Raw genomic sequence first — 25,571 nt, 5'->3', positions numbered from 1 at the left:
TATTTTCTTACACATTTTTTTTCTAATTTTGTAGATTTCATTAAATTGCTACTTCAAATTTTATGTTCTTCTATTACCATTTCTATTCCATATGTTCATTCATCTCCTTTTATCTATCTATTCAGGATGTTAGTAATTGTGATTAATTGCTCCATTACTTTTTTATATCTAGTAGATGAACATTTGGGGACAAGATAAACATGAAAAAGATACAAAACTTCAACAAGAGACAAAGAATTCAAAAGGGTAAAAAATATTTAAAAGATGAATGTGTAAGAAAAGAATGGATACTTTGAAAGAAGAAAATTTGGAGAAAAGATAAAAAAAGACAGATATACATGTATTGAAGAGATGAATTGAACAAATTTAACAATCAATCAATACATTTTTTAATAGATGAATATATTGGACAGATATTAGATAAAATACAATAAACAGAAGAAAATTTGCTCTCAACTTTAACAATTATTCATTTTTTGTTGTCTCCCTGAACAAAGTTTGGCAGAGACCTACATGTAGTAATCTCTTTTCCTGTTAGTCTAAACTCTATTGGTCTTTTTGTCTGTTAGTCTGATACAAAAATGTCGAATTTTTTGAACAACTTGCTCTCATTTCTTTATTTCTGCATATGATCTTGACCTTGGGTAATACCACACATGTGTTGAAGATGGTGGGGTCAAAAGGTCTAAATTGCTCTCATTTCTTTATTTCTGCGTCAATTGGGTAATACCACATCTACAGAAATGTTCATGAGGATGATAAGGTATTACCATATTGCATAAAATTTATCGATTGCGATATAAGGTGAGACTCATGGTTGGTGAACCACATGGTCTTCATTACTTTTGATAGATACAAAAAAGAGAAACTCTAATGCTGAACATCTAATACCTGACAAATATCCAACAAGCGGATTATGCGTTAAATAACATGTGCACATTGGCGTTTGAGCACAGTTTTAAGTCACTTTTTGTAAAACAATCCCCCAGAATATGACATACCAGCTGAGCCTATCAGCAGTATCAGGCACCAGTAAAGTGACATTTAGTGGGTGTACTGTTATGGGCAAACATCATTTGTAATCAGGAATATGATGACCATTCAAAAATGGACAGTAATTTCTCATTAAATAAGTGATCGATTTTTTCCCTCCTACTTCATCATGTACAGTACAGAAATCTTTAAATTTGTATTGAACATGTGATCATTGTATTGTAAAACACATTTTCTGTATATCATTTTGCCAAACAGGTGAAGATGAGACGGGAAAAACGACCTTGTTATCCAGATTACAAGGAGTTGAGGACCCCAAGAAAGGCTATGGGTTGGAATATCTTTATCTTGATGTCAGGGATGAAGACAGAGATGGTAAGCTCATTCATTTATCCATCAATACACTCGTCAACCTATCCATCTATCTATAAATCTTTTGAAATTTTGAATAATGATTTACCCTTCGACCTAGCATAATTTGTCTCACCTGCATAGCAGAGTAAGAACATCGGAGCCGCTTTTCTGACGGAGGCGGTGTCGTCAACATTCAAATTTTAACAAAGGTTAAGTTTTTGTCTCGCCTGCGTAGCAGAGCGAGACATAGGTATCACTATTTCCGGCGTCGTCGTCATCAACAATTGTGTTGTACACCCAATAACTTTCTATAGCTTGGAAGTGGGATCACCAAATTCATACCAGAGGTCCATCTCCTGAAGGCACAGGTCAAGTTCGAATATGAGTCGAATTTGAATAAGGTCAAAGGTCAATGAACTTTCCATGACTGGCACTGTGCTATGTTGTACACATAATAACTTTCTATATCTTCGAGTTGGGATCACCAAATTCATACCAGAGTTCCATCTCCTGAAGGCACAGGTCAAGTTCGAATATGAGTCGAAATGTGAATAAGGTCAAAGGTCAATGAACTTTCCATGACTGGCACTGTGCTGTGTTGTACACACAATAACTTTCTATAGCTTCGAGTTGGGATCGCCAAATTCATACCAGAGGTCCATCTCCTGAAGGTACAGGTCAAGTTCGAATATTAGTCAAATGTGAATAAGGTCAAAGGTCAATGAACTTTCCATGACTGGCACTGCTGTGTTGTACACACAATAACTTTCTATAGCTTTGAGGTGAGATCGCCAAATTCATGACAGAGGTCCATCTCTTGAAGGTGCAGGTCAAGTTCAAATGTGAGCCGAATTTGAATAAGGTCAAAGGTCAATGAACTTTCCATGACTGGCACTGCTGCGCTGTACACACAATAACTTTCTATATCTTCGAGGTAAGATTGCCAAATTCATACAAGAGGTCCATCTTTTGAGGGTGCAGGTCAAGTTAGAATGTGAGTTGAATTTGATTAAGGTCAAAGGTCAATGAACTTTCCATGACTGGCACTGTGCTGTGTTGTACACATAATAACTTTTTATATCTTCGAGGTAGGATTGCCAAATTCATACAAGAGGTCCATCTCTTGAAGGTGCAAGTCAAGTTCAAATGTGAGTTGAATTTGATTAAGGTCAAAGGTCAATGAACTTTCCATGACTGGCACTGCTATTTTGTACACACAATACATTTCTATAGCTTCGAGGTGGGATCGCCAAACTCGTAACAGAGGTCCATCGCTTGAAGGTGCAGGTCAGGTTCGAATGTGAGTTGAATTTGATTAAGGTCAAAGGTCAATGAACTTTCACACTACTTTGTTCCTCTAGTGACATGAACTTTATAATTTTATACTTTTTAACACTAACATTTTACTTCAGAACTCAGTACTCTCTATACCTGAACCAGATTTTGTATTTTACTTGTTTATTCTTTAAAAACTGTTGTTATTTTCTTAATGAGCTATAGTTCTTGGCACCATTTATAATATTCACACACATTTGCCAATGGTACAATAGAAAAGCTGTCAAAGTTTCTTAAATGTTACCCTTCAGATTTGACATGCAGTCTCTTCATGACTGCAATATGCAGGCGAGACAACGCTTGGCGTTTGCCTTGTTTAAATGTCATTGATAACTTAAAAAAGTTTATGGAACTAGTTCATGAATCTTGAACTTATGAGTTATCAAGTATCACTGAACATCCTGCCCGAGTTTCAGGTCACCTGATCAATTTAAAAGGTCATTTAGGGTCAATGAACTTGAAACGTATTGTGGTCTCAACATTGAAATCTTAACCAAGGTTAAGCTTTTGAAATTTTATCAGTACAGGAATTAAGTGGATGTATTACATGAAACCTGGACATAATGATAAGTATCTCTAATAGTTTCAGGTCACATGATCAAATTCAAAGGTCATTGAGGTTCAATGAACTTAGTATTTTTGAAAATCATATTAATGGTGTTTTTGTAAATAATTATTCACTACGTTCTCAATGTAATGTCAGCACTGCTGCTCTACTGTATTGAATCACGTAGTGCAGGCGAGACTGCCAGAGACGTTCCACTTGTTAAATTTTTAAACAAGACCACCCTGTAAAACAGTCTATAGACCACCAGCATTGATGTCATCACACTGCCATCTTAGAGGTTGAAACCATTGCCTAGCATGCGTTGGCGGTCTTCAGCTGTCTGAACTGTGACAAGTCCATTTATGTGTAGTCCTATAGCTTCTGAGAGAGGGCGCTTTGAGATTATGACATCTCATGCACAGTTATGAATCTACATGTATCTTGTACTTTGTCATTGACTTTGATTCTGTTCAAACTCATTTTGAGATTTTACTATATAGCTGGAATGTATGTTTAACCCTTTCTTAACATCATGATCACATACATTATAAAATACTTAAGAATAGAATAGGTTACAAAATAGAGAAATTAAGAACAAATAGATTAATATAAAATCATAACCAAATAAAATTAATGTAAATGTAAATTTTGACACATTTATGTAATTCATTGGATTTTTTATGTAAATGATAAGTTTACAGATTTGAAATAATTTGATATTTCATATTTCAGATATCTATTTAAAAAAAGAAAATTAAGATTTTCTGAATTTTTAAATATGATAAACATGAATATTAAGAAAGTTTCCGTAATCAATAGTGCATGTTTTTATACATAATAAAGCCCAATCTCTTTTAGGGTTAAGAAATAACTTACACTTCTATTGCTCTTATGAAGACGGAATAGATTGTTTATTCTGAGCTGTTCATCTCAAGTTCTCTTATATTAAAAAATTTCACTTTCTCAAATTTTTTTTCATTTACAGACACAACAAGATGTGGTGTATGGATATTAGCAGGAGAAAATGAACATGAAGACTTACTACGGTATGCCCTAACTGCAGAAAACCTAGAGCATACACTTGTTATTATTGCAGTAGACATGAGTAGACCGTGGAATATCATGGACTCACTACAGAAGTGGACACAGGTTATCAGAAGGCATGTTGACTCGCTCAGAATCCCACCAGAAAAATTAAGAGAACTTGAACAAAGATGTAAGTATTATGTACAGTTACATGTAGAAATTTGTTTTTGTCTTTCACTCTAATACTTACTTGATCATTATTTTCTTGTTTTTGAAAGCCTTTTTGTTGAGCATCCCAAGCTCTTATGAATGCCATCTTGAATTATTCCAAGGGCAAAGATGCCCCCCCCCCACAATTGCAATGTGTTAAGGTGATTGCTTCATAAAGGTGTTTGTAAGTTACGAGCGACTTTATGGCGGCTGATATGGACCTACTTATAGGGACAGTGATTTTCCGTTTCAAAAAATTGCCCTTTCCGTTTCAGAAAATCGTAAATTCCGTTTCAGCATGTCAGAAAACGGAAATTCCGTTTCCCCATAGACTTTGTGTACACAGAAATTGGTAATTCCGTTTACCATTCAGTAGCAATATATCACTCGCGCTGCGCTGGTCAAAATTTGTATCTGCCACTGTACCAACAACGCAGTAGAATCCGCTCTAATAGGATCTATGCGGGTACACAAAATAATTTTACAAACACATCTGACATAAGTACATCCTTACCTTTCACATTATTAGCATTATTTTTTTGTTAACTTAAATTTTATCGATAATTTTGGGGGGTTTTGGACATCGTTTCGACCAGTCAACGACTTAAGCCTATCTGCCATTTTGGATTTCAAGACCGGAATATCGTGCTGTTACATCTTCAAACGTAGAGGGCAGCAACACACGACTGTGTTGTTTGCATGTGAATGTTTTCGATACGGCCGACCCCGCCGCCGGCCAAGACCCAGGACGCGGGCGAGGCCCGCGGGGTACGATCGAGAGTGATGGAGTCAAGAGCAGTCACGATGTGTGAATTGTCATACTTTGTAGTGAAGTGAGATCGTATTTTGTGAGGTTTTGTGGCCAGTTAATATTCGTATTTTGTTGAGATTTTGGAGTAATTACTGTTGCTGTTCTGTGTATTCTGAGGAAAAATATGTTTTCCGTGATTTTCCGTTTGAAATGCCACTTTCCGTTTCAAAAGGCAATTTCCGTTAATTCCGTCCGTTTTCCGCGATCGCGGAAAATCACTGTCCCTATACTTACTTGTATTTCATGAAACTTGGACTTAAGGATGATAAAATATCACTGATCATGTGGCATGAATTGCAGGTCACATGATCAAGTTCTTAGATCTTTGACCATGTAGTATCAGCATTGAAATCTTTTACCAAGGTTAAGTTATCGAAATGTCATAATTTGAAAGTATTGATGTAAATGAATTTATTTCATGAAACTTGGACATAACTTGTTATGAATTATCACTGATCATCTTGCACGAATTTCAGATCACATATCTAAATTCAGAGGTCATTTGAGATCAACAAATTATCATATGGATGGCGTTTTTTGTGAATAATTATTCACCTTCGATGATTAAACAAAGCCAGCACTGCTACTACATGTACATGTATATTGAAGTGCCTGATGCAGGCGATACTGCCAGAGGTGTTCCACTTGTTAGGGTTTAGCATCATGAATTACAAAGTCTTATTATTTGAGTAAATAAAATTTGGCTTTCAGTGTGGTATTTCCATTCTGAACAGTTTTTCACTGAACTAAAACATGTAAGATATGGATGCATTGAAGTTGACACAGTTAGTGTTAAAATATCTTGTGACGATGTACTTTGGATAATTTTTAGAGCTCTGCATTATGAATTATCGAGTCAACCCACAAAATGCGGTCAATGTATGAAATGTACAATACATACTAAAGTTGATACATGTACAGGGTATGCTACATGTAGTACTCTCATCATGCTTGTGATATTTTTTTATTTAAATGTATTTTTTGTTGAAATGACTACTAACAACATATCAGGATCAGATTTTTTTTTCATACATGGACAATGATTTCGAAATTCGAATTTAGAAATTAACCATATTATTCATTTTAGTTTATACATTTATACATCTCATCTTTCAAGCAGTACCGTAAGCAGCATATTTGCATATTGATTTCAGTTTATACATTATACATCTCATCTTTCAAGCAGTAAACAGCATATTTGCATGTACAATACATGCACATTCAGACCTTATATTGAAAATGTGGTTGTCTAAAGAGTAGGAGCTCTATATACAATGGAACCAAGCGAATACTCATGGCAAAATACACATACATGTAAGGTCATATGTTGGCAATTGCTGCCAATACTGCCTAATCTGTGGGATTGATTTGTGCCTAATTGATTTAGGAGGAGAGATTGAATTACTTTGTTTTTGAAGTTTTCTGGGGTATACAGTTGCTCATTAATATAGTTCATACATGTACATGTATAATGTACACATTCATGCCATAATCAGACTTCATGTCTATTCTTGCTTAATCATAATCAAGAGCCGAACTAAAAGTGAAGTTTCCCTGCAGTTCTTTCTTACATGTAGGCCTATGTTTTAGATGAAAAATACTGATGACATGTTGAAACCAAAATAGTAGAGGGGGCTTAGGCCAAGTAAAGAAAGAAAGTAGCGGATCGTCCTCGTGCGCATCTATTTTGGCCGCCGCATGAAATTTGTTACTATTTACTATTTTCAAATATTGGCAAAAAAAATATCAAAAAGTGATGTTTCTCGTCCGCGCCCGCTTCCCTTTTTGATTGCCGCATCAATTTTCTTGATATTTACTATTTTTTTAGCTGCTGAAAAACTAAAAAAAATGCACAAAATTGGCCAGCGATTTGCTCTCATGTGCTCTTGGATCTCCCACGCACCTTCCTAAAACAATTGCAAAGTCCGATATCGCCATAACTGCAATTAAGAAAAAAATTCTGATTTGGGTTTTTATTGGTAATTTGAAGATACAATTATAAATTAGCAAGAAAATAAAGTTTGCAAACTCGAAAAAAACACACAGATTTCTTCACTTTTATTGCATTTTTGGGGACCCCGCTTCCTGAATAATAATAATACAGTACCGGTAGATCCATACATCAGTAAAATAAATACATCAATAATTTTACTATTGCATAATACATTTTCCATAGATTTCCAATTAATTGAATATATATACTAGCTTCAGTGTCCTGATGAGCCGCCTGTGACCGAGGCGCGAAACCATTGGTAGACCAGAGGTGAGGAAAATTCATATATATATATATATATATATATATATACACATGCATATATATGTTTCTAGTAATTTATTATAAATATTGAGCATGCATCGATCACTTAAATCGAGCCTGACATGGCCTGACAATCATTTGAATAAAAATAGCAAAAAAATAGTAAAAAAACGGGCCGAGAAAATGACTCCTTGTTTTAAAAAAAAAAAGTAAGATAGCAAATAGTAAGGACCTCCCTCATCACTGCTCTCGAAAAACCCGGACGATCAACTACTTTCTTTTTTTACTTGGCGTTACATGTACACATGTCTCTCATCTGTTGTATAAGTTTTTAGGCCCAACTCAGAGATACACAGCTTTGCCAGTACCCGGGACTTCCTTTTGCCCCTTATATTGACAATAATCATTAATTTTCTTTTCATTTTCATTTTTTGAAGAAAAAAATGAAATATTGATATTCAATCAAAATGAAATTAAATGGATGATATATAGCAAAATGATGGTAAGAAGTTTTCAATTTGCAATTTGCATTTTTAAACAGTCTATCAAATTGCTGATCTAGAGTGTGCAGGTCTAATGATTACCCTTATCTGACTGGGGGGGGGGGGTGGGGGGGTGGGGGGGTGGGGAGTCAAACTGAACCCCCTCGACAAATTTCATCATTACGCTGCCACACATTCTTTTTAATGCGCCCCTCAGCTGCCGCTCATTGACTTTTTACTTTGAAGTCTTGCGCATCTTTTGAGACCAAATAAAATAGGGTTAATGGAGAACGAAACCCTGGACACCATTTGAATTACACATTTAACAGAATAATCAAAGAATGAGAATTTAAGAAACCCAAAGGTCTCTAGGAGTATGAATGTTGAGATACATGTAATATCAGGATAAATATTTCCTACATGTATAGGGATGATACATGTTTAAAAAAAGGCTCTTAATTTATTTTGCATGATGTAAAACATTAATGTACAGTACTTGTCAGTACAGCACAGGTTAAGCCTGTACAGGGTACATGTGCATGTAGGCCTCTACATGAATGAATTGTCATTGTTTCACAACACCATGAAAAACTAAATTCATAAATCTACACTGTATGATGCATATAGTTGTACAATGAAAATATTTCTTACAGTATGTGTTACTTTATCATCAGGAGCTGCTACTGAATCTTTAATTGAAAGTCAGTAGAGCAAATATATGTATACATATCCTATGGAACGCGGAAAGGCTAAAATTTGATCACTGTCACTTTTGATTTGATGGACCTCCGTACCAGCCATCATCAAATCAAGTGCAGCCATCAGTAAATCAAAAGTGGCCATCATCATATCAATTTTCAGCATCATATCCCTCTGTACCAGCCATCATCAAATCAGTTTCTAACATCAAATCAATGTTGTCCTTTCGGCGTTCCTGATGTGCGCGCCAAAAGGACACCTGTAAGTTGATGGCAGCCACTTTTTATTTGATGACGGTTACTTTTGACTTGATGACGGCCACTTTTTATTTGATGACGGTTACTTTTGACTTGATGACGGCCACTTTTTACTTGCTTTTTATTTGATGACGGTTACTTTTGACTTCATGACGGCCACTTTTGACTTGATGGCGGCTGCTTTTGATTCGATGATGGCTGCTTTTGATTTGATGATGGCTGCTTTTGATTCGATAGTGGCCACTTTTGATTTGATGATGGCTGCTTCTGATTTGATGATGGTTGCTTTTGATTCGATAGTGGCCACTTTTGAACTGATGATGGCCACTTTAGATTTGATGATGGTCACTTTCAATTTTTTTATCGCTTTTCATTTGATGGTCACTTTTTGTTTGATGGTCACTTTTTATTTGATCACTTAATTTGATGGTCACTTTTTATTTGATGGTCACTTTTTATTTGATGGTCACTTTTCATTTGATGGTCACTTTTCATTTGATGGTCGCTTTTAATTTGATGGGCACCTTTTATTTGATGATCACTTATTTGATGGTCACTTTTAATTTGATGGTCACTTTTAATTTGATGGTCACTTTTAATTTGATCATCAATTTTTATTTGATGGTCACTTTTAATTTGATGGTCGCTTTTTATTTGATGGTCACTTTTTATTTGATGGTCACTTTTTATTTGATGGTCACTTTTCATTTGATGGTCACTTTTCATTTGATGGTCGCTTTTAATTTGATGGGCACCTTTTATTTGATGATCACTTATTTGATGGTCACTTTTAATTTGATGGTCACTTTTAATTTGATGGTCACTTTTAATTTGATCATCAATTTTTATTTGATGGTCACTTTTAATTTGATGGTCGCTTTTTATTTAATGGTCACTTTTTATTTGATGGTCACTTTAAATTTGATGGTCACTTTTTATTTGATGGTCATTTTTAATTTGATGCTCAGTTTTTATTTGATGGTCACTTTTAATTTGATGGTCGCTTTTTATTTAATGGTCACTTTTTATTTGATGGTCACTTTAAATTTGATGGTCACTTTTTATTTGATGGTCATTTTTAATTTGATGCTCAGTTTTTATTTGATGGTCACTTTTAATTTGATGGTCGCTTTTTTGTTGCTCACTTTTTATTTGATGGTCACTTTTAATTTGATGGTCACTTTTTATTTGATCATCACTTTTTATCTGATCATCACTTCTTTGACGGTCACTTTTTATTTGATGGTCACTTTTTATTTGATGCTCACTTTTCATTTTATGCTCATTTTTCATTTGATGCTCACTTTTAATTTGATGATCGATTTTTATTTGATGGTCACTTTTTATTTGATGGTCAATTTTTACTTGATGGTCGCTTTTTATTTGATGGTCACTTTTTATTTGATGCTCATTTTTTATTTGATGGTTACTTTTTATTTGATGCTCACTTTTTATTTGATGGACACTTTTTATTTGATCGTCACTTCTTCTTTGATGGTCACTGTACATTTGATCATCGCTTTTCATTTGATCATCACAATTTCAGTTGATGGTTTCGGCATTCCATACATGGTCGATTTATATTTGATGGTCACTTTTCATTTGATCGTCGCTTTTTATTTGATCGTCACTTTTCATTTGGTCGTCGCTTTTCAGAGTACGTGCGCATAAACGTGTCGCAGTGAGCACTGAGCAGATCCATGGATAAAATAGCGCAGCTTGGTATCAGTTGAACGCGCGCGTGCTGCTCGATGTGCTACCATATGTATATGCTGTGTACACTTCGAACCATAGACTAATAAATACGTATAGACTGAAAGGTAGCACCCGCGGAAAAGCCACATTTAAATAACATTTGCATATAACGTATAGATACTCCATAGAAGCTCCATGGTGATAAGCGTATTTTTTACCACTTTCGGCCACACCCCCCGGGAGACATTTGAACCGAATCCTAAGCCCCCATTTGCATATTGCTAATGAATCATTTATTTTTTCTTTGCGTACTCGCAAGATACTGTGATGTGATTGGATCTTACCTTATGAATAATGTATTTTTCTATTGAAATTCGTACGTCATAATTTGACCCCCATCGTCACTTCCGCTTAATTAAAGGCTGAAAGATGACGTCACCCGCACAGAAGAAGATTATGTCCTTGAAAGATTTTCGGTGAGTACTGTCAGATTAACGCTGAATTTTAATTCATTTACAAAAATAAATCAAAAGATCTAATGTTATATGGAATCTTGAGAAGTCTGGGTACAATATGAATTAATTTGTGTTTATAAAAAGTGAACAATTAGGAAGCAAACGACTTGCGAAAACTCAAAACTATTGCCATCGTCGTGAGCTAAACATGTAGGCTAGATTACGGTACATGTAAATCTCCATCTGCTACCATTTGAGACCTCGTATTAATAATCACGCCAGACTTTTGGGCGAGAGTTTCTCTGAAATTTCGACGCCTACCGGTACCGAGATCTCGGCAGGCATGAAAAGAACTAACCCACGGGGCTCCGGCCCGCGGGTCGAACAACAACAACAACCCCTGGGTTAGGAAAGAACTAGATATAGTCCCTATAACATTTAGGCTAGACGTTGTCTGGGATCTATCGCGCATCCATATTGACTCTAACTGTTATAGAAAGACATTCACTCCATTAACCCGTTCCCTTCTTTGAATTCACATATCAATAGGACCGGAGCCTATAGTCCTTGATTTTTTAATTTGATAAAGATGTTTCATTTCCCAAAGCCAAGGCAAAGTCCAAACTTCTTTCTAGTTCTTTTCATGTTTTTTTTTATTTTTCTAAACTTGAAAGTTAATAATAGGCCTACATAGTACAGGTTTTGGTACAACTTTTCTACCTCTTATCCTATCTATTAATTATCTAGCTTAGGTTTATAGACCTAGTCCTAGACTAAACTTAGCCTTAGGCCTACAACAAAGCGACCTCCTGTATAATCTATATAGGCCTAGCCCTAGGCCTAGTATTATTTCAGTCACTGAGTCAGGGTCTAAGTTAAGGATTTATTTATTGGAGGTTAGCTTTTGTTTGGCCTAACGTGTAGATTTTCCATCGGGGCATTTGTCGTCAGAGCAAATGTCATGAAACCATTTTAAAAACCCTGGGTCAAGACAGCTTTAGTTTAGATCTAACACTTGTATGATTCAATAACATTGAAATTTCGCAGAATGGTAGGTTTAACAAAAATGAAATTTAAATCTACTTTTGATGTAGATCTAGATCTACTTACATTTAGTTCCAGATCTATGTACGTCAGAGTCTATGTCTGATTAGATCTAGATATATACGCTATAGTCCAAGTGTTATGTGTGGTTTTTTTTTTTTTTACAATAGCTTGTATTGCTGACATTTCTGTCTGTGTGTATTGTTCTATTCAACAGACATAGAACATGATGCTGCTTCACATCCTCTTTTAGAGACTCGAGGATTACAAGACCGAATTAAGCTGCAGGACCCTCCTGATTCAAAAAGGTAAAAAAAAACAATAATCATCCTATCTATCAAACTGAATGACTTCATGTATTTACAGACCAAATGACTTTATCAAAAAATGAGTCCAGATGTCAATGATTTCATTGTCCTAAAAGGGTTATAATAAAAACCATTTCAAATTTCAATACCCATGTTCAATAATTTACAAGATAATTGTTTAGTAAACTCTTTTTAGTGTCAATACACAAATCAACTCATAGATTTTGGCATCATTGGCATCTGAAGTCATTAATTTTAGCCATGCCTTATTTCGGTGCAAATCAAAATCTACATCTCTGCAAAGAATACATACTGACTATCTAAATATGAATATGGTATCAAATTATTTGGGAGAATATACTCTTTCTAGTGGTATATAATTATTATGTGTTCATGACATATTTTTACCTTAAATTGGGGTTTTGTGAGGTGTCCTTTTTTTTGGGGGGGGGGGGCTCACATGGTAGACCAAGATCTAAGTTGTATTGACTAAATGAAAATAAAATCAGCTCAGAGACTAGGATGGAGTCGTATTGACAAGCTCCATTTTAATTTTCACCTGTCATGTTTTCAGGGGACAATTAATATCACCTACCGGTAGATCTAGCTTGTCAAAATTAAATAAGAAAATCAGAATATACTAGGCTAAGCAAGTGGAAAATCATATGTAATCAACTTATTTGCTTCCTACCCACTCATGAATCCTTCAATCCACACCAGATTTTGTAAAGGTGACTCATTCGGCTTGTGGTTTCATTAAACTTTTATACATATTTTTTTATTTTTTTTATTTTTTATGATGGCTTGATTGAATTGCTAACATTTCTGTCGTTTTTTTTTTTTTTTTTTCAACAGATATGGAACATGACTCTGCTTCACATCCTCTGTTTTAGAGACTCAAGAAATACAAGACAAAATTAAGGGTTTGCTTTTTAATTCCAATAATAATTTTCTGGAGGAAGAATTAGGGAATAATGCATTGACAATATGCCAAACATCCTATATCAAACTGAATTACTGCATGTATTTACAATAGAGTATTGTAACCGCCCCCCCCCCACACTACTGACCAAACAAAACCCATAAACAATTTAAGAGGGATAGGGTTATTTTAGGGGTAATTATACTTGCTTATTGTAGCAGTAGTTTTTACAATTATGGATGTAGATAATGATAATGTTTATAATAATAATACTTAGAATAATAAATTTATTTCAATGACATAACAGGAATGATAAATAAAAGTTAAGCAATACAATATGTACAGGTAATTGTGTAACAATTTTGGCAATGAAGAATTTTTAACAAAAATAATGATCAATGAATTCGGGGGGTGGGGGGGGGGGCATGTGACATTGCATCTGTGTTGTGAGGACAGTAGTCTCTTTCACACCATTTCATCTTAAGCAGATGGGAACGAGCTCTGATCAAAATTTGATCTTTAAACTTAAGAGGAAAATAATTGTTACCTGATTTATGTATTTGGAATAAAATGAATTAAAATAATAATTTTGTCATTGTCACTGAATTAACAAGTTTCTATAATTCTTTTTAGCTGAGAGTTTAGGTGAATCAAGATATTTGAGGAGACACTGGAAGTACTAGTAGAATTAATGGACGAGCAATAGTGAACAAGCAGCATAAGTTTACGAGTAATGAGACCTACATTTTGCAGCCATGGATCAAGGTTGGAGGGGGTGGTAGTTGCAGGTTTTCTCTGTAAAAATCACCCCCATTAAAAAACATAACAAATAATATATAAAGATATTTTTAAAAAATGAATAAATTTGAAAATGAAATAGAAAACAATCCTTTTGAGAACCAGGACCTTTAAGGTGGAGGGCAAAAGACCCCCCCCCCCCTTAAAGAATTTTTGATCCATGGCTGTTATGTAGATGTGATAGAGAATTTCTAAATATATATATTTTTTTAAATGAGAAAGATACATGGGTGATTTCAAGTTTGCTGTTGAACTTTTGGTGTGGCGTCTTCCAAGTTTTACATCATCACAGCACCAAAATTACAATCAAATTGATTCATAGATTCATCTCACTTGATGTTGAGCTATTAATGTGATTTGGATTATTTTTGTAAACTCACATTAGGTTTTGGAGGAAAGAAGAACTAAATTGTGCTACGAACACCAACGCCAAAGTTGGAATCACCCAGTGTATTTTCTTTTTTTAATGAATTGCGAGAAGAGCTGAGAGGTGGAAAATATAAGAGAAAGAGTTGTGTGTGTGGTTTAATAATGAGAGTGCGATATGGCAAAGAGAGAGCTGAAGAGAGATTAAAAGAATAGATAATGTATTATAATAATAATGTGAAGGGGCATAGGGTGCACAAGAGAGTGGACAGAGCCACTTGACAATTTACCCACAAGGAGAAACCATAAAGGGCCATTTTATTCTTTATCTATTTTGAGAGGCGGGGATAAATGAGGGAGAAACAATTTATAAAGAGTGGGGAAGAGGAATAAGATGAATAGAGATGACTTATAAAGACAAAGATTAGGCCAATCAGAGTGTGTGTGTGTGGGGGGGGGGGGCAAAGCCGATCAGTGCGCCCCCCCCCCCAATTTGACAGGCTAAATTAAAAATTGTAATGTAAAGTGTGTCCCCCTTCTGAAAGTGAAGACCCCCCTTTTTTTTTGCTTTTCAAATTTTTCCTTGGGAAAATGTGCCCCCCTTTGGAAAAATCCTAGATCCGCCCTGCCTGAAACTGATGAAGTTTGGTAATGACATGTCACTTATCTGTGCTCTTAAAAAGAGTGAACACAAAGAAATTAGATTACCCCCCCCCCTGCAAAAAAAAGAATTAAATTATCATTATCAATAATTGGAAAGGCTTAGCGTAAAAAACACACTATTAATTACAGAAAATAAATAGGTTCTAATTAAATCCAATCCTATTTTCTAAGGAAATTTTGGATTCAGAATTTGTTTTTACTATATCATTACTAACGATTACACTGCGATGTGAAACATGCCTCTAGTGATTCTGATCTGGAGAACAGCAGAGAAAGGTCGTATTTTCTTTTTAAATGAAAGAATCAGATTACAAAACCAGTAAGTGAAACGTTCAAACTGAAATACATTGTTATTATTTATATTGGCGTATTGTTATTGTGAAATCAACTAGTTCGTAAATATCTTCCCCTTTCATTTACACCGATGTAAAAAAGAAGATAAAAACAGGCTGATTCACCCCCCCCCCCCCCCCATCTCCAGGTTAAACAAGATTAAGAAAAGTGTCAGGCTGCGGTGCTAGTGTACGTTGCATGTAAACTGCATTCTATACACGGATTGAAAAACGATGCATGCATGATGACTCATTGTAGTGAGGAACGCTGATTGGTCAATAGTAGTAAGAAGTAGATTAATCACGTGATGAATATATTAAATTTCATGAATAATTAACACAAAGTTGACCTCGCTCAAATATATGCACCTGCACTTCAATTCTCGGAAGCAAAAAGAGCGCGCTAGCTATACGTACATGAGGATTTGCTCAGTGCATGCTCACTGCGACACGTTTATGCGCACGTACTGTAAAAAGTGATGATCAAATGAAAAGCGACGACCAAATGAAAAGTGCCGATCAAATAAAAGCGACGATCAAATGAAAAGCGACCATCAAATATAAAGCGACCATGTATGGAATGCCGAAACCATCAACTTAAATTGTGATGATCAAATGAAAAGCGACGATCAAAAGAAAAGTGACCATCAAAGAAGAAGTGACGATCAAATAAAAAGTAACCATCAAATAAAAAGTGATCATCAAATTTAAAGGAGCCATCAAATAAAAAATAACCATCAAATAAAAAGCGACCATCAAATTAAAAGTGAGCATCAAATAAAAAGTTAGCATCAAATAAAAAGTGACCATCAAATAAAAATCTATCATCAAATTAAAAGTGAGCATCAAATGAAAAATGAGCATAAAATGAAAAGTGAGCATCAAATAAAAAGTGACCATCAAATAAAAAGTGACCGTCAAAGAAGTGATGATCAGATAAAAAGTGATGATCAAATAAAAAGTGACCATCAAATTAAAAGTGACCATCAAATAAAAAGTGAGCGACAAAAAAGCGACCATCAAATTAAAAGTGACCATCAAATAAAAACTGAGCATCAAATTAAAAATGACCATCAAATAAAAAGTGACCATCAAATTTAAAGTGACCATCAAATAAAAAGTGACCATTAAATAAAAAGCGACCATCAAATTAAAAGTGACCATCAAATAAAAATTGATGATCAAATTAAAAGTGACCATCAAATTAAAAGTGACCATCAAATTAAAAGTGACCATCAAATAAGTGATCATCAAATAAAAGGTGCCCATCAAATTAAAAGCGACCATCAAATGAAAAGTGACCATCAAATGAAAAGTGACCATCAAATAAAAAGTGACCATCAAATAAAAAGTGACCATCAAATTAAGTGATCAAATAAAAAGTGACCATCAAACAAAAAGTGACCATCAAATGAAAAGCGATAAAAAAATTGAAAGTGACCATCATCAAATCTAAAGTGGCCATCATCAGTTCAAAAGTGGCCACTATCGAATCAAAAGCAACCATCATCAAATCAGAAGCAGCCATCATCAAATCAAAAGTGGCCACTATCGAATCAAAAGCAGCCATCATCAAATCAAAAGCAGCCATCATCGAATCAAAAGCAGCCGCCATCAAGTCAAAAGTGGCCGTCATGAAGTCAAAAGTAACCGTCATCAAATAAAAAGCAAGTAAAAAGTGGCCGTCATCAAGTCAAAAGTAACCGTCATCAAATAAAAAGTGGCCGTCATCAAGTCAAAAGTAACCGTCATCAAATAAAAAGTGGCTGCCATCAACTTACAGGTGTCCTTTTGGCGCGCACATCAGGAACGCCGAAAGGACAACATTGATTTGATGTTAGAAACTGATTTGATGATGGCTGGTACAGAGGGATATGATGCTGAAAATTGATATGATGATGGCCACTTTTGATTTACTGATGGCTGCACTTGATTTGATGATGGCTGGTACGGAGGTCCATCAAATCAAAAGTGACAGTGATCAAATTTTAGCCTTTCCGCGTTCCATAATATCCAGCTGTAAAGTGTGCATACACATAATACATGTAGACTACTCGCCTATTAAGGTACTGGGGATTTTGTGTGTGATCATCAAATAACAATTCTTATGAGTCATCAATGCGGAATATAGTGTTTCCACAAACTACATGTATATGATTTGCAAACTTGAATTACACACAGCGCATGTACTGTACTGTATACACAAATTTGGAAACCAAATTATGTTCATTTGCAAAGCTGAGAATGAAGTTCATTTTTAGCAAAAAAATGTAAAATCTTAATATTCTTAGAACCGTGTGGACATGTATGTAGTTTGAAATTGATGACATGTACATGTGAGCCTACATGTTACAAAAATAAAAACAGTGGAGCTATTATTTAATACCCTATAATTGATATATTCAAAGTGTCAGGAAGTCATAATAAATTGCCATTGAGCTCATGATAAATAATCTTTTTCTGATAAATAGAAATAGCAGAAATGATCCTAAATAATAATAAAATATTGATACATGTATGTGCAAACTACTCTAGAGTGTAGACCTACATGTACATTTATGTGGACAAAGTCACTTACAATTTTAAGAAGCGTACAATGTAGGCTAATGGCTCTCTGAAACATCAATATATCTTACAAAGAAAACTAGTACTCTCTAGTTGCAGTACATACAAAGGGATGAAATAAAAATTTGATTATGATTTTTTTAATGAACTTCTCTTTGCCTGGAGTATCAGTGACTTTAGAACACATGACATTCCTAGTCTTTCTAATATAATTAACACTGTGAAGAAAAAATGTGCTGTTTATGTGAAGAGAAAAATGTTGTAAAGAATGTCAATGTCATGTCAATGCACTTTGCTACATTCATGCTAGAGATGGAATTTTCCATTGTGTACATTGTAGTGCAAATTATGGTAATGAATAAAGAGAGCTTCAGAGATGAAACAAAAGAAATGTAGAAATATTGGGGGAAATTAAAGTGAATAGGCTACATGAAGCTGTATAGACTACTATGGATTACACGCCCATTTTGACAATTGAATTGTCTCGGTGAAATCAGAACAGATGGCTTGTTTATCACAGGTCTCAGTGCATCTGACCCTGGTGAACCTGGCATTGGATGGGGAGTAAACTGCTTTCACACTTGTAACCAGGTCTTGATTCAATATGGACCAAAGCAGACAAATTTGCGCTCTTTTCATTGATGTACAGTCCTCAACTGAGCATGTGCAGTGTCCCAAGTAATTATTTGTTTAAAGGACAAGTCCACTCCAACAAAAAGTTGATTTGAATAAAAAGAGAAAAATCCAACAAGCATAACACTGAAAATTTCATCAAAATTGATTGTAAAATAAGAAAGTTATGACATTTTCAAAATTTCGCTTAATTTCACAAAACAGTTATATGTACATCCTGGTCAGTATGCAAATGAGGAAACTGATGACGTCATCCATTCACTGTTTCTTTTGTATTTTATTATGTGAAATATGAAATATTCTAATTTTCTCTACATTGTCAAGTGAAAAAACAATTAATTTCTAACTGAACATGTGGTATTAACATTGTTTAATACTATATGGTTCAGTCAAGTTGGTCCTTATTGTCAAATCTGTAAAAAATGAAATATTGTATAAATCAAACAATAAAAAACGAAAGAAATAGTGAGTGAGGGACATCATCGACTCATTTGCTTGTCACTCAGTTGTGCATATCACTGTTATGTGAAAAATAAGCGAAACTTAAAAATGTCATAACTTTCTTATTTTACATCCGATTTTGATGAAATTTTCAGCATTATGCTAGTTTGATTTTTCTCTATTTATTCAAATCAGTATTTTTCTGGGGTGGACTTACCTTTAACAATGCAAAAGGAAACAAACTATGCTGGAACCAAAAATAAGTCCCAACTTGGCTATCATAAAATGTAATGAATTATATCATAAGGAAGAGGAAAGTAACCTTGGTTTTGCACCTAGTTGCAAATTGTGATAAAGTCATGCATGAATGACAATGGGGGTGTTGCAAGAAAATATTTTCAATCAATCGCAAATATTGTGTTGCAATTTTACAATTGATCGATCACTTTTAGCTATAGCAAATCAGATTACACTCCTTGTTTTCATGGAGCAGATAAACAATCAATTGCAAATTTGCAATTAATTGCATGACATATGCCTAATTTCTGGAACGAAAATAGACTTGCAATTGATTGCAAGTTTCTTGCGATGCCCCAATATGACACATTATTGAGTTAATACATATTTTCAGACCTTACTGTGATCATTGAAGTGTAATGCACAATGCTTCAATGATCATGACTTATTTCTCACTTTTCTGAGGGATGGGATGACATGCTTTCATTAGTTTATCAATTGAATTGAATTTTATTATTGAATTGACTTAATTCTATTGATCAAACTGTTTTTTCAGATTTGTATTTTGTTGGAAATGAAATAAATGAAATGAAATTGGGTATTACGCATTATACGAATAGATGAATGGCTATCTAACTGCTGTTGCCTTATTGACTTTTATACAGGGTTACAAATATGATTGATTTTTCATATATTTCATCTCACCTTGAGATTAATGAAACAAAAGAAAAGGAAAGTACAGCCTTTCTTATGCAGCTAAATTTTCTTCCAAATTGCGATCAGTCAGTGCGATCAGTCAGGCATGAATGATTAGAAATATGCAGTGGTCAGACCTTGTTGTGAACATTGAAGCAAAGCCCGCAACGCTTCACTGATCATGATTTATTGTATTTCATATTTTTCTGAGTGATGAGGTATATGCTTTCATTTGATGTACAGTTCTTTAACCCTTTAGCACCTGAACCGCCCGAGACCGCCCTTCCTATTACACACTGAACCGCCCTTAACCGCCCGTACGTTTTCTTTGCGCTATAGTATCTCTTGTCTATGATTTACCGTGGTAATATTGCGTGTGCATACCGTATAGGTTGGCTGCTACATAGATCTGCATAGAAAAGTGTATGCTCCTATTGAGTATAATAGAGAAAAACCAATTGACATGCATCGGTGTGTAGCAAGTTCCAGACTGTTGCGCAGTCGATCTCAGCAAAGATGGCTGCGTCCATGTCTCGGAACACCACTTACTTCGCCGAAGAAGCTCGGGCCTTGCTATATGTTCATCAAAACGTTGGATATCACACAGAGTGACATCTAGATGTGAGTTGGAATTAATTTTTGACTTATTTGATCCAAGATTTGGCGAAAACTTTAGTATTCTGTCAGTGATACTTTACATTTTTTTGAAGGCGTGGGACTGGGGCGGCTGAAACCCGAACTTTTTTTTTTTTTCTTCTCGCTCTGCAAACGATTGTCAAAGGTCAATATTCGTACATCTGATTGAACTTTGCCATGTACCATTCTATTCAACAGGTCCTATGCTACAAAATAAATATAACTTGTAATGAACAAAAGTAAATTTATAAAAAAATATTTCAATTTGTTTGGAACAATGCCTACTTATTACCAGTTTTATTGTTTCCCAGATATGCCAACCGTTACGGATTCGCCGTATTTGTTCCGATTTTATTCCTCCAATTACGGTGTTACGGCAACAATAAAAAGGTTACGGAAAAAACAACTACAATACATGTGTATTGTGTATTGCTTTGCTGTGCATGTGTATATATGCGTGTATTGTGTATTGTGCATGTATATGCGTGTATTGTGTATACATGTATCGTGCATGCAGCGTGTGTGTGGCCAACGGTAAACCAACGGGAGTTTCTCTACTATAATTTATAAACGCGCGCACTGCCTACTACGTTCATTGAGTTATGCTTTTATCAAGGCTTTCTGATTAATTAGAATTATCGATATCCTGGCCAATCAATGCGAGCGACAAGTTCCGAACGCACACGCACATAGACAAGCACAAATCAGCGGCACGAATCGCGGTATAATAGCGACTGTAAAGATGATGACGTCATCCAAGATGGCAACTTACGATGACCAACGAAGGAATCGAGGATGACTAAGTTTTGATCATCATTTGAAAGGAATTATCGGTAACTGCGGTCTAAGGTACGATGTTTCTTAATTTTATATATTTTCTCGTAAGTTTGGATGTAATTATTTTTTCATAATGTGACATTTGATGTACCAAAAACGATCCGAAAATCGGGTTTCCGCCGAATGTTAGATCTAACGTTACTGCTGCATGCTGATACGGAACTCAGGGAGCTCCGGCCCGAAAAGCGGGCCGGAGCTCCTTGGGTTACGTACGTATCAGCTAGCCCAGATCTCCCTGGGTTAGCTGATACGTTGTCTTAATGTACGGGCCAACAACTCTTCAGTCTATGTATTGGTGAGTGGAGCCAACGCGGTTCAGCTGAACAACCAAAATACAGAGACTGAAGCTTTTGGTCTAGCGTTCTATGACTTTTATGAGAAACACAGTACAACTAACTACCGTCAGTTTTTCAAACCTAATTGACTTCAAAGTCATCAATCACAACAAGGTAAGAAGCCACTTGGTCCTCCCCCCCCCCTCCCCTAAATTTGAGGTGGGGGCAGACCCCCCCTCCTATTCCTAATTTTTTTTTTTTTTTTTTTTTTTTTTTTTTTTTGCTTGTCCAATTTTTTACCTGTGACATGTGTCCATCCCAAAATTAAAGGTGGACCCCCCTAAATTTTTTTTTTCTTGGACACTGTCCCGGCCCGCGATGAGTTTCAGTATTTTTGGAGGACACCTAGTGGCATCCCTGTATAAACGATGCTACTTCGCGGGATGTTCCTGAGAAACTCCCATTTGTTCCTGACAAATATGGTAAATGTTCCTGACAACCATCCCTTTAGGTTGGCATCTCTGGTTTCCTCCAGTGAGTAATTGCCATTATGCATAGGAATCTGTAGGTGCTATAGGGTTAATAGTATTTCAATGATTGAAATTCAATCAGTATCTATATTGTCATTTTGCAAACAATTTCAAACGAATGGATGACGTTGCCTCATTGACTTGTAAAGGGGTAGTTAGATTCATTTTTCATAATTCATTTTCCGTCAAAATGAATGATACAAATGAAAAGGATTGTTCCACTCGTTTGTGGAAAGAATTATATTTGCAAAAACATTTTCTTTCTCCCATACAACAGGACCTCAAAATCAATTTTATGTGCCCCCCCCCAAAAAAAAAAAAGTAAACTGAAACTAAACTGAAATACAGGCTTGCTATTAAAATGTCAGGTTACAAATGTAATACCATACAGTGTGTTTACATTTAAAGGTAGATGCAGCAAACAATTATTTCATGAGAAAGTCTTTAAAATCAAGGTTAATCGTCACCCTATTATCATAGATTCAGATCTGGTACATTGAACAAAACTTGTATTTATGAACTCTTAGCTGAAAACTGATAACAGAAGTACATGTATGTGTATCACTAACACAGAAAAGCAAATGTGGGGCAGTGTATTAGTATTTTATTCTTGGGAAAATACCAACATTTGATTGAATTCTGCCGTCATTTTCCACAAATACACTTGGGTGGTCATTTTAATGGATTCTGTTCGAACTCATTTGAGATGATTACCACTTAATTACCACAACTGGCATTTCTCTTTATCAAAGTGCAACCCTTCATAAATGAAGGATTGGCATTCCAGTTTAATCAATGTAACAAAATATTGATTTTCCAGACAAGTGTTAAAAAGTTACATGGACGTATACATTTGTATTGTGCATGGTAGGCTGTTGGTGAAAAATGTTATTTAAATTTTGCATAATTCTGAATTGAATCTTGTAGGGAAGTTTACTGTTTTATAAACCTTCCAATTCTAGTCTGTGTTTTTAGAATACTGATGTTTACATTTTGTGGGCATGGTATACATTTCTTTCTACCTCCATGTATACTATAGGCCTACATTTCTGCAATCATGGAGGTAGATGCTGCAATCAATTATCTCTGCAAAACAAAATAAGTTTGATTGAATTCAATGATTTGATGCATGTGATCATGATGTAGGTCTACTTGTGTAGGATATTTGCACTGTCCTGAATAATTCAGGTAGATTTTAAACTGGGAGATATTATAATTTGGTAGTTTATTATAAACTGAATTGAACTTCAACCTGATGATTGATGTCTTTCTTCCAAATTACCCTTCCGGTTTGGATATCAAACTCTATACCTCACCACCCCCACTTTGAATCAATAATATCTCAATAGAATGTGACGTGTTAAGGTCAATTGCATGATTGCCTACACAGATCCTAGTCACATAGCGATGACTAAACTACTCCTGTACGCCATTCATTGTCATTATGTAGCAGACAGTACTGTGGTGTGACTGGTGTCTAAATATAAATTTGCTGCCTCTTTGCCTCCACACACCTGTGTGCACCAGATGGGATTCTTGCCGTACAGCAGCTCAGAGTTGTTGTACACTGAACAGTATTTTTAGACCACCTCCCCAGAATGGGAGAAGATGGCCCACGCATTGGGATTTGGGAGCGATGGAAGCTGGTCATTCCATGGCATGAATCAAATTACCTGTATGCATGCATATCATTAATAGAGAAGAAAATGAAACTGCGCTCTCTTGAGTTGCAGACCTGTGTTCTTCCGTAAAGGCATAATCCTGCAAAGTACATTTCTTGAATACTCTGAACACTACTGATAAAGTGATAGTTCAAGCTAAAGCCGGGGTAATAATCGTTGTGAATTGTATACTACAGTGTAAGTGTATAAGGCTGTGCGTCTTGAACTCGCCCCACAAAAAGGTGGTCTTACGCTTTTTCAATTTTCATTTGATTTACCGTACCATATCTCTGTTGAATGGAGATACATGTATATTGTCATGAAATTGGTATAATTTTAAAGCTAAATATATATTTTATGGTGTGTGAATAAATAAATGCAATACCATGTAAATCATGACACCGTGACTGATAGAATGAAAAATGGCGGGGGGGGGGAGGAATGGGTGAAGAGGTACACACACATAGTCTATGGGAGAGTCACATTTCATATTTTAAACATGAATAACTTTTGTATACAGAGGGCTAGAGACTTAATTTTGGTCTCATTTGAAAGCTTCAAGTGAGTAGTATAATAACCCAACACTCTTTACAATTTATTTCAATTCATTAATTGTAATTAGCCATAATTAATTAAGAAAACCTTAAAATTCTTTATATTTAAAAAAAAATTATCATAGGAACAATTTATAATGTGACTTTTCGGCTGATTGGAGACAAATTGTTATGGAATGGTGTCATTTGAAAGCTGAGTATAATCTGTACTATTACTGTAGGTTGATAGTATAATCTTATGTGCATATCAATTTGTGTCACTTTGCGCAATAAAATGAATAAAACAAGGGTAGTTGAGGGGGGGTGAAAGCATTACATGTGACTCTATGGGAATGTTGTATTGCTGGTATTAAATATGCGTAACTTTGGTTTTCAAGGGGCTAGACCTTTGAGTTTGGTCTCATTTTGCAGCTAAATATAACATACACCAATATACACATCATAAAATTATCAGTTAATTATGATATAATAGAAAATTGAGCCAAAGGGAATTTCATGAGCACTACAAATCTGATAACAAATTAATATTATGGGCAAAGAGAAAGCAAAGATGGATGTTTGAAATAGAGTATATTGGGGGTCCTAAAGAGTTAAATATTTTCACTCATAAAGTGTGAGTAGTTCACCCTACCTCATTTTAAATGCTGTTTTTGGAATCCTCATGAAATTTCCTTTCAGAAAAAAGTATACTTTTGTATGGATAGAGTGAATATTTTCAAATTTATTAGCTTTTTTGTCTCACCTGCATAGCAGAGTGAGACTATAGGCGCCGCTTTTCCGACGGCGACGGCGACGGCGGCGGCGACGGCGATGGCGGCGGCGGCGTTAACACCAAATCTTAACCTGAGGTTAAGTTTTTGAAATGACAGCATAACTTAGAAAGTATATGTACCTAGTTCATGAAACTTGGCCATAAGGTTAATCAAGTATTACTGAACATCCTGCCTGAGTT

General features: G+C 35.2%; 1 protein-coding gene and 1 long non-coding RNA gene across 3 annotated transcripts in view; both read left to right on the top strand.

The window, feature by feature from the left end:
* LOC129278608 (cytoplasmic dynein 1 light intermediate chain 1-like) overlaps positions 1–25,571 on the top strand; it is a 53,850-nt gene that overhangs the window by 1,955 nt on the left and 26,324 nt on the right. For both annotated transcript variants that reach the window (XM_064094981.1, XM_064094980.1), the window contains exons 3-4: positions 1,252–1,368; positions 4,215–4,445. In XM_064094981.1, the coding sequence (XP_063951051.1) occupies positions 1,252–1,368; positions 4,215–4,445 (348 nt within the window). The remainder of the gene's footprint in view (positions 1–1,251; positions 1,369–4,214; positions 4,446–25,571) is intronic.
* Positions 10,402–13,700, top strand: LOC135153309 (uncharacterized). The gene is made up of 3 exons (XR_010292762.1): positions 10,402–11,142; positions 12,383–12,473; positions 13,329–13,700. It is a non-coding gene; the product is annotated as an uncharacterized LOC135153309 (long non-coding RNA).

Source organism: Lytechinus pictus, chromosome 2 (assembly GCF_037042905.1).
Source record: "Lytechinus pictus isolate F3 Inbred chromosome 2, Lp3.0, whole genome shotgun sequence".
Lineage (NCBI taxonomy): Eukaryota > Metazoa > Echinodermata > Echinoidea > Temnopleuroida > Toxopneustidae > Lytechinus > Lytechinus pictus.
Note: the sequence above shows the minus strand (reverse complement) of the source record. Positions and strands in the feature narration are given on the sequence as shown.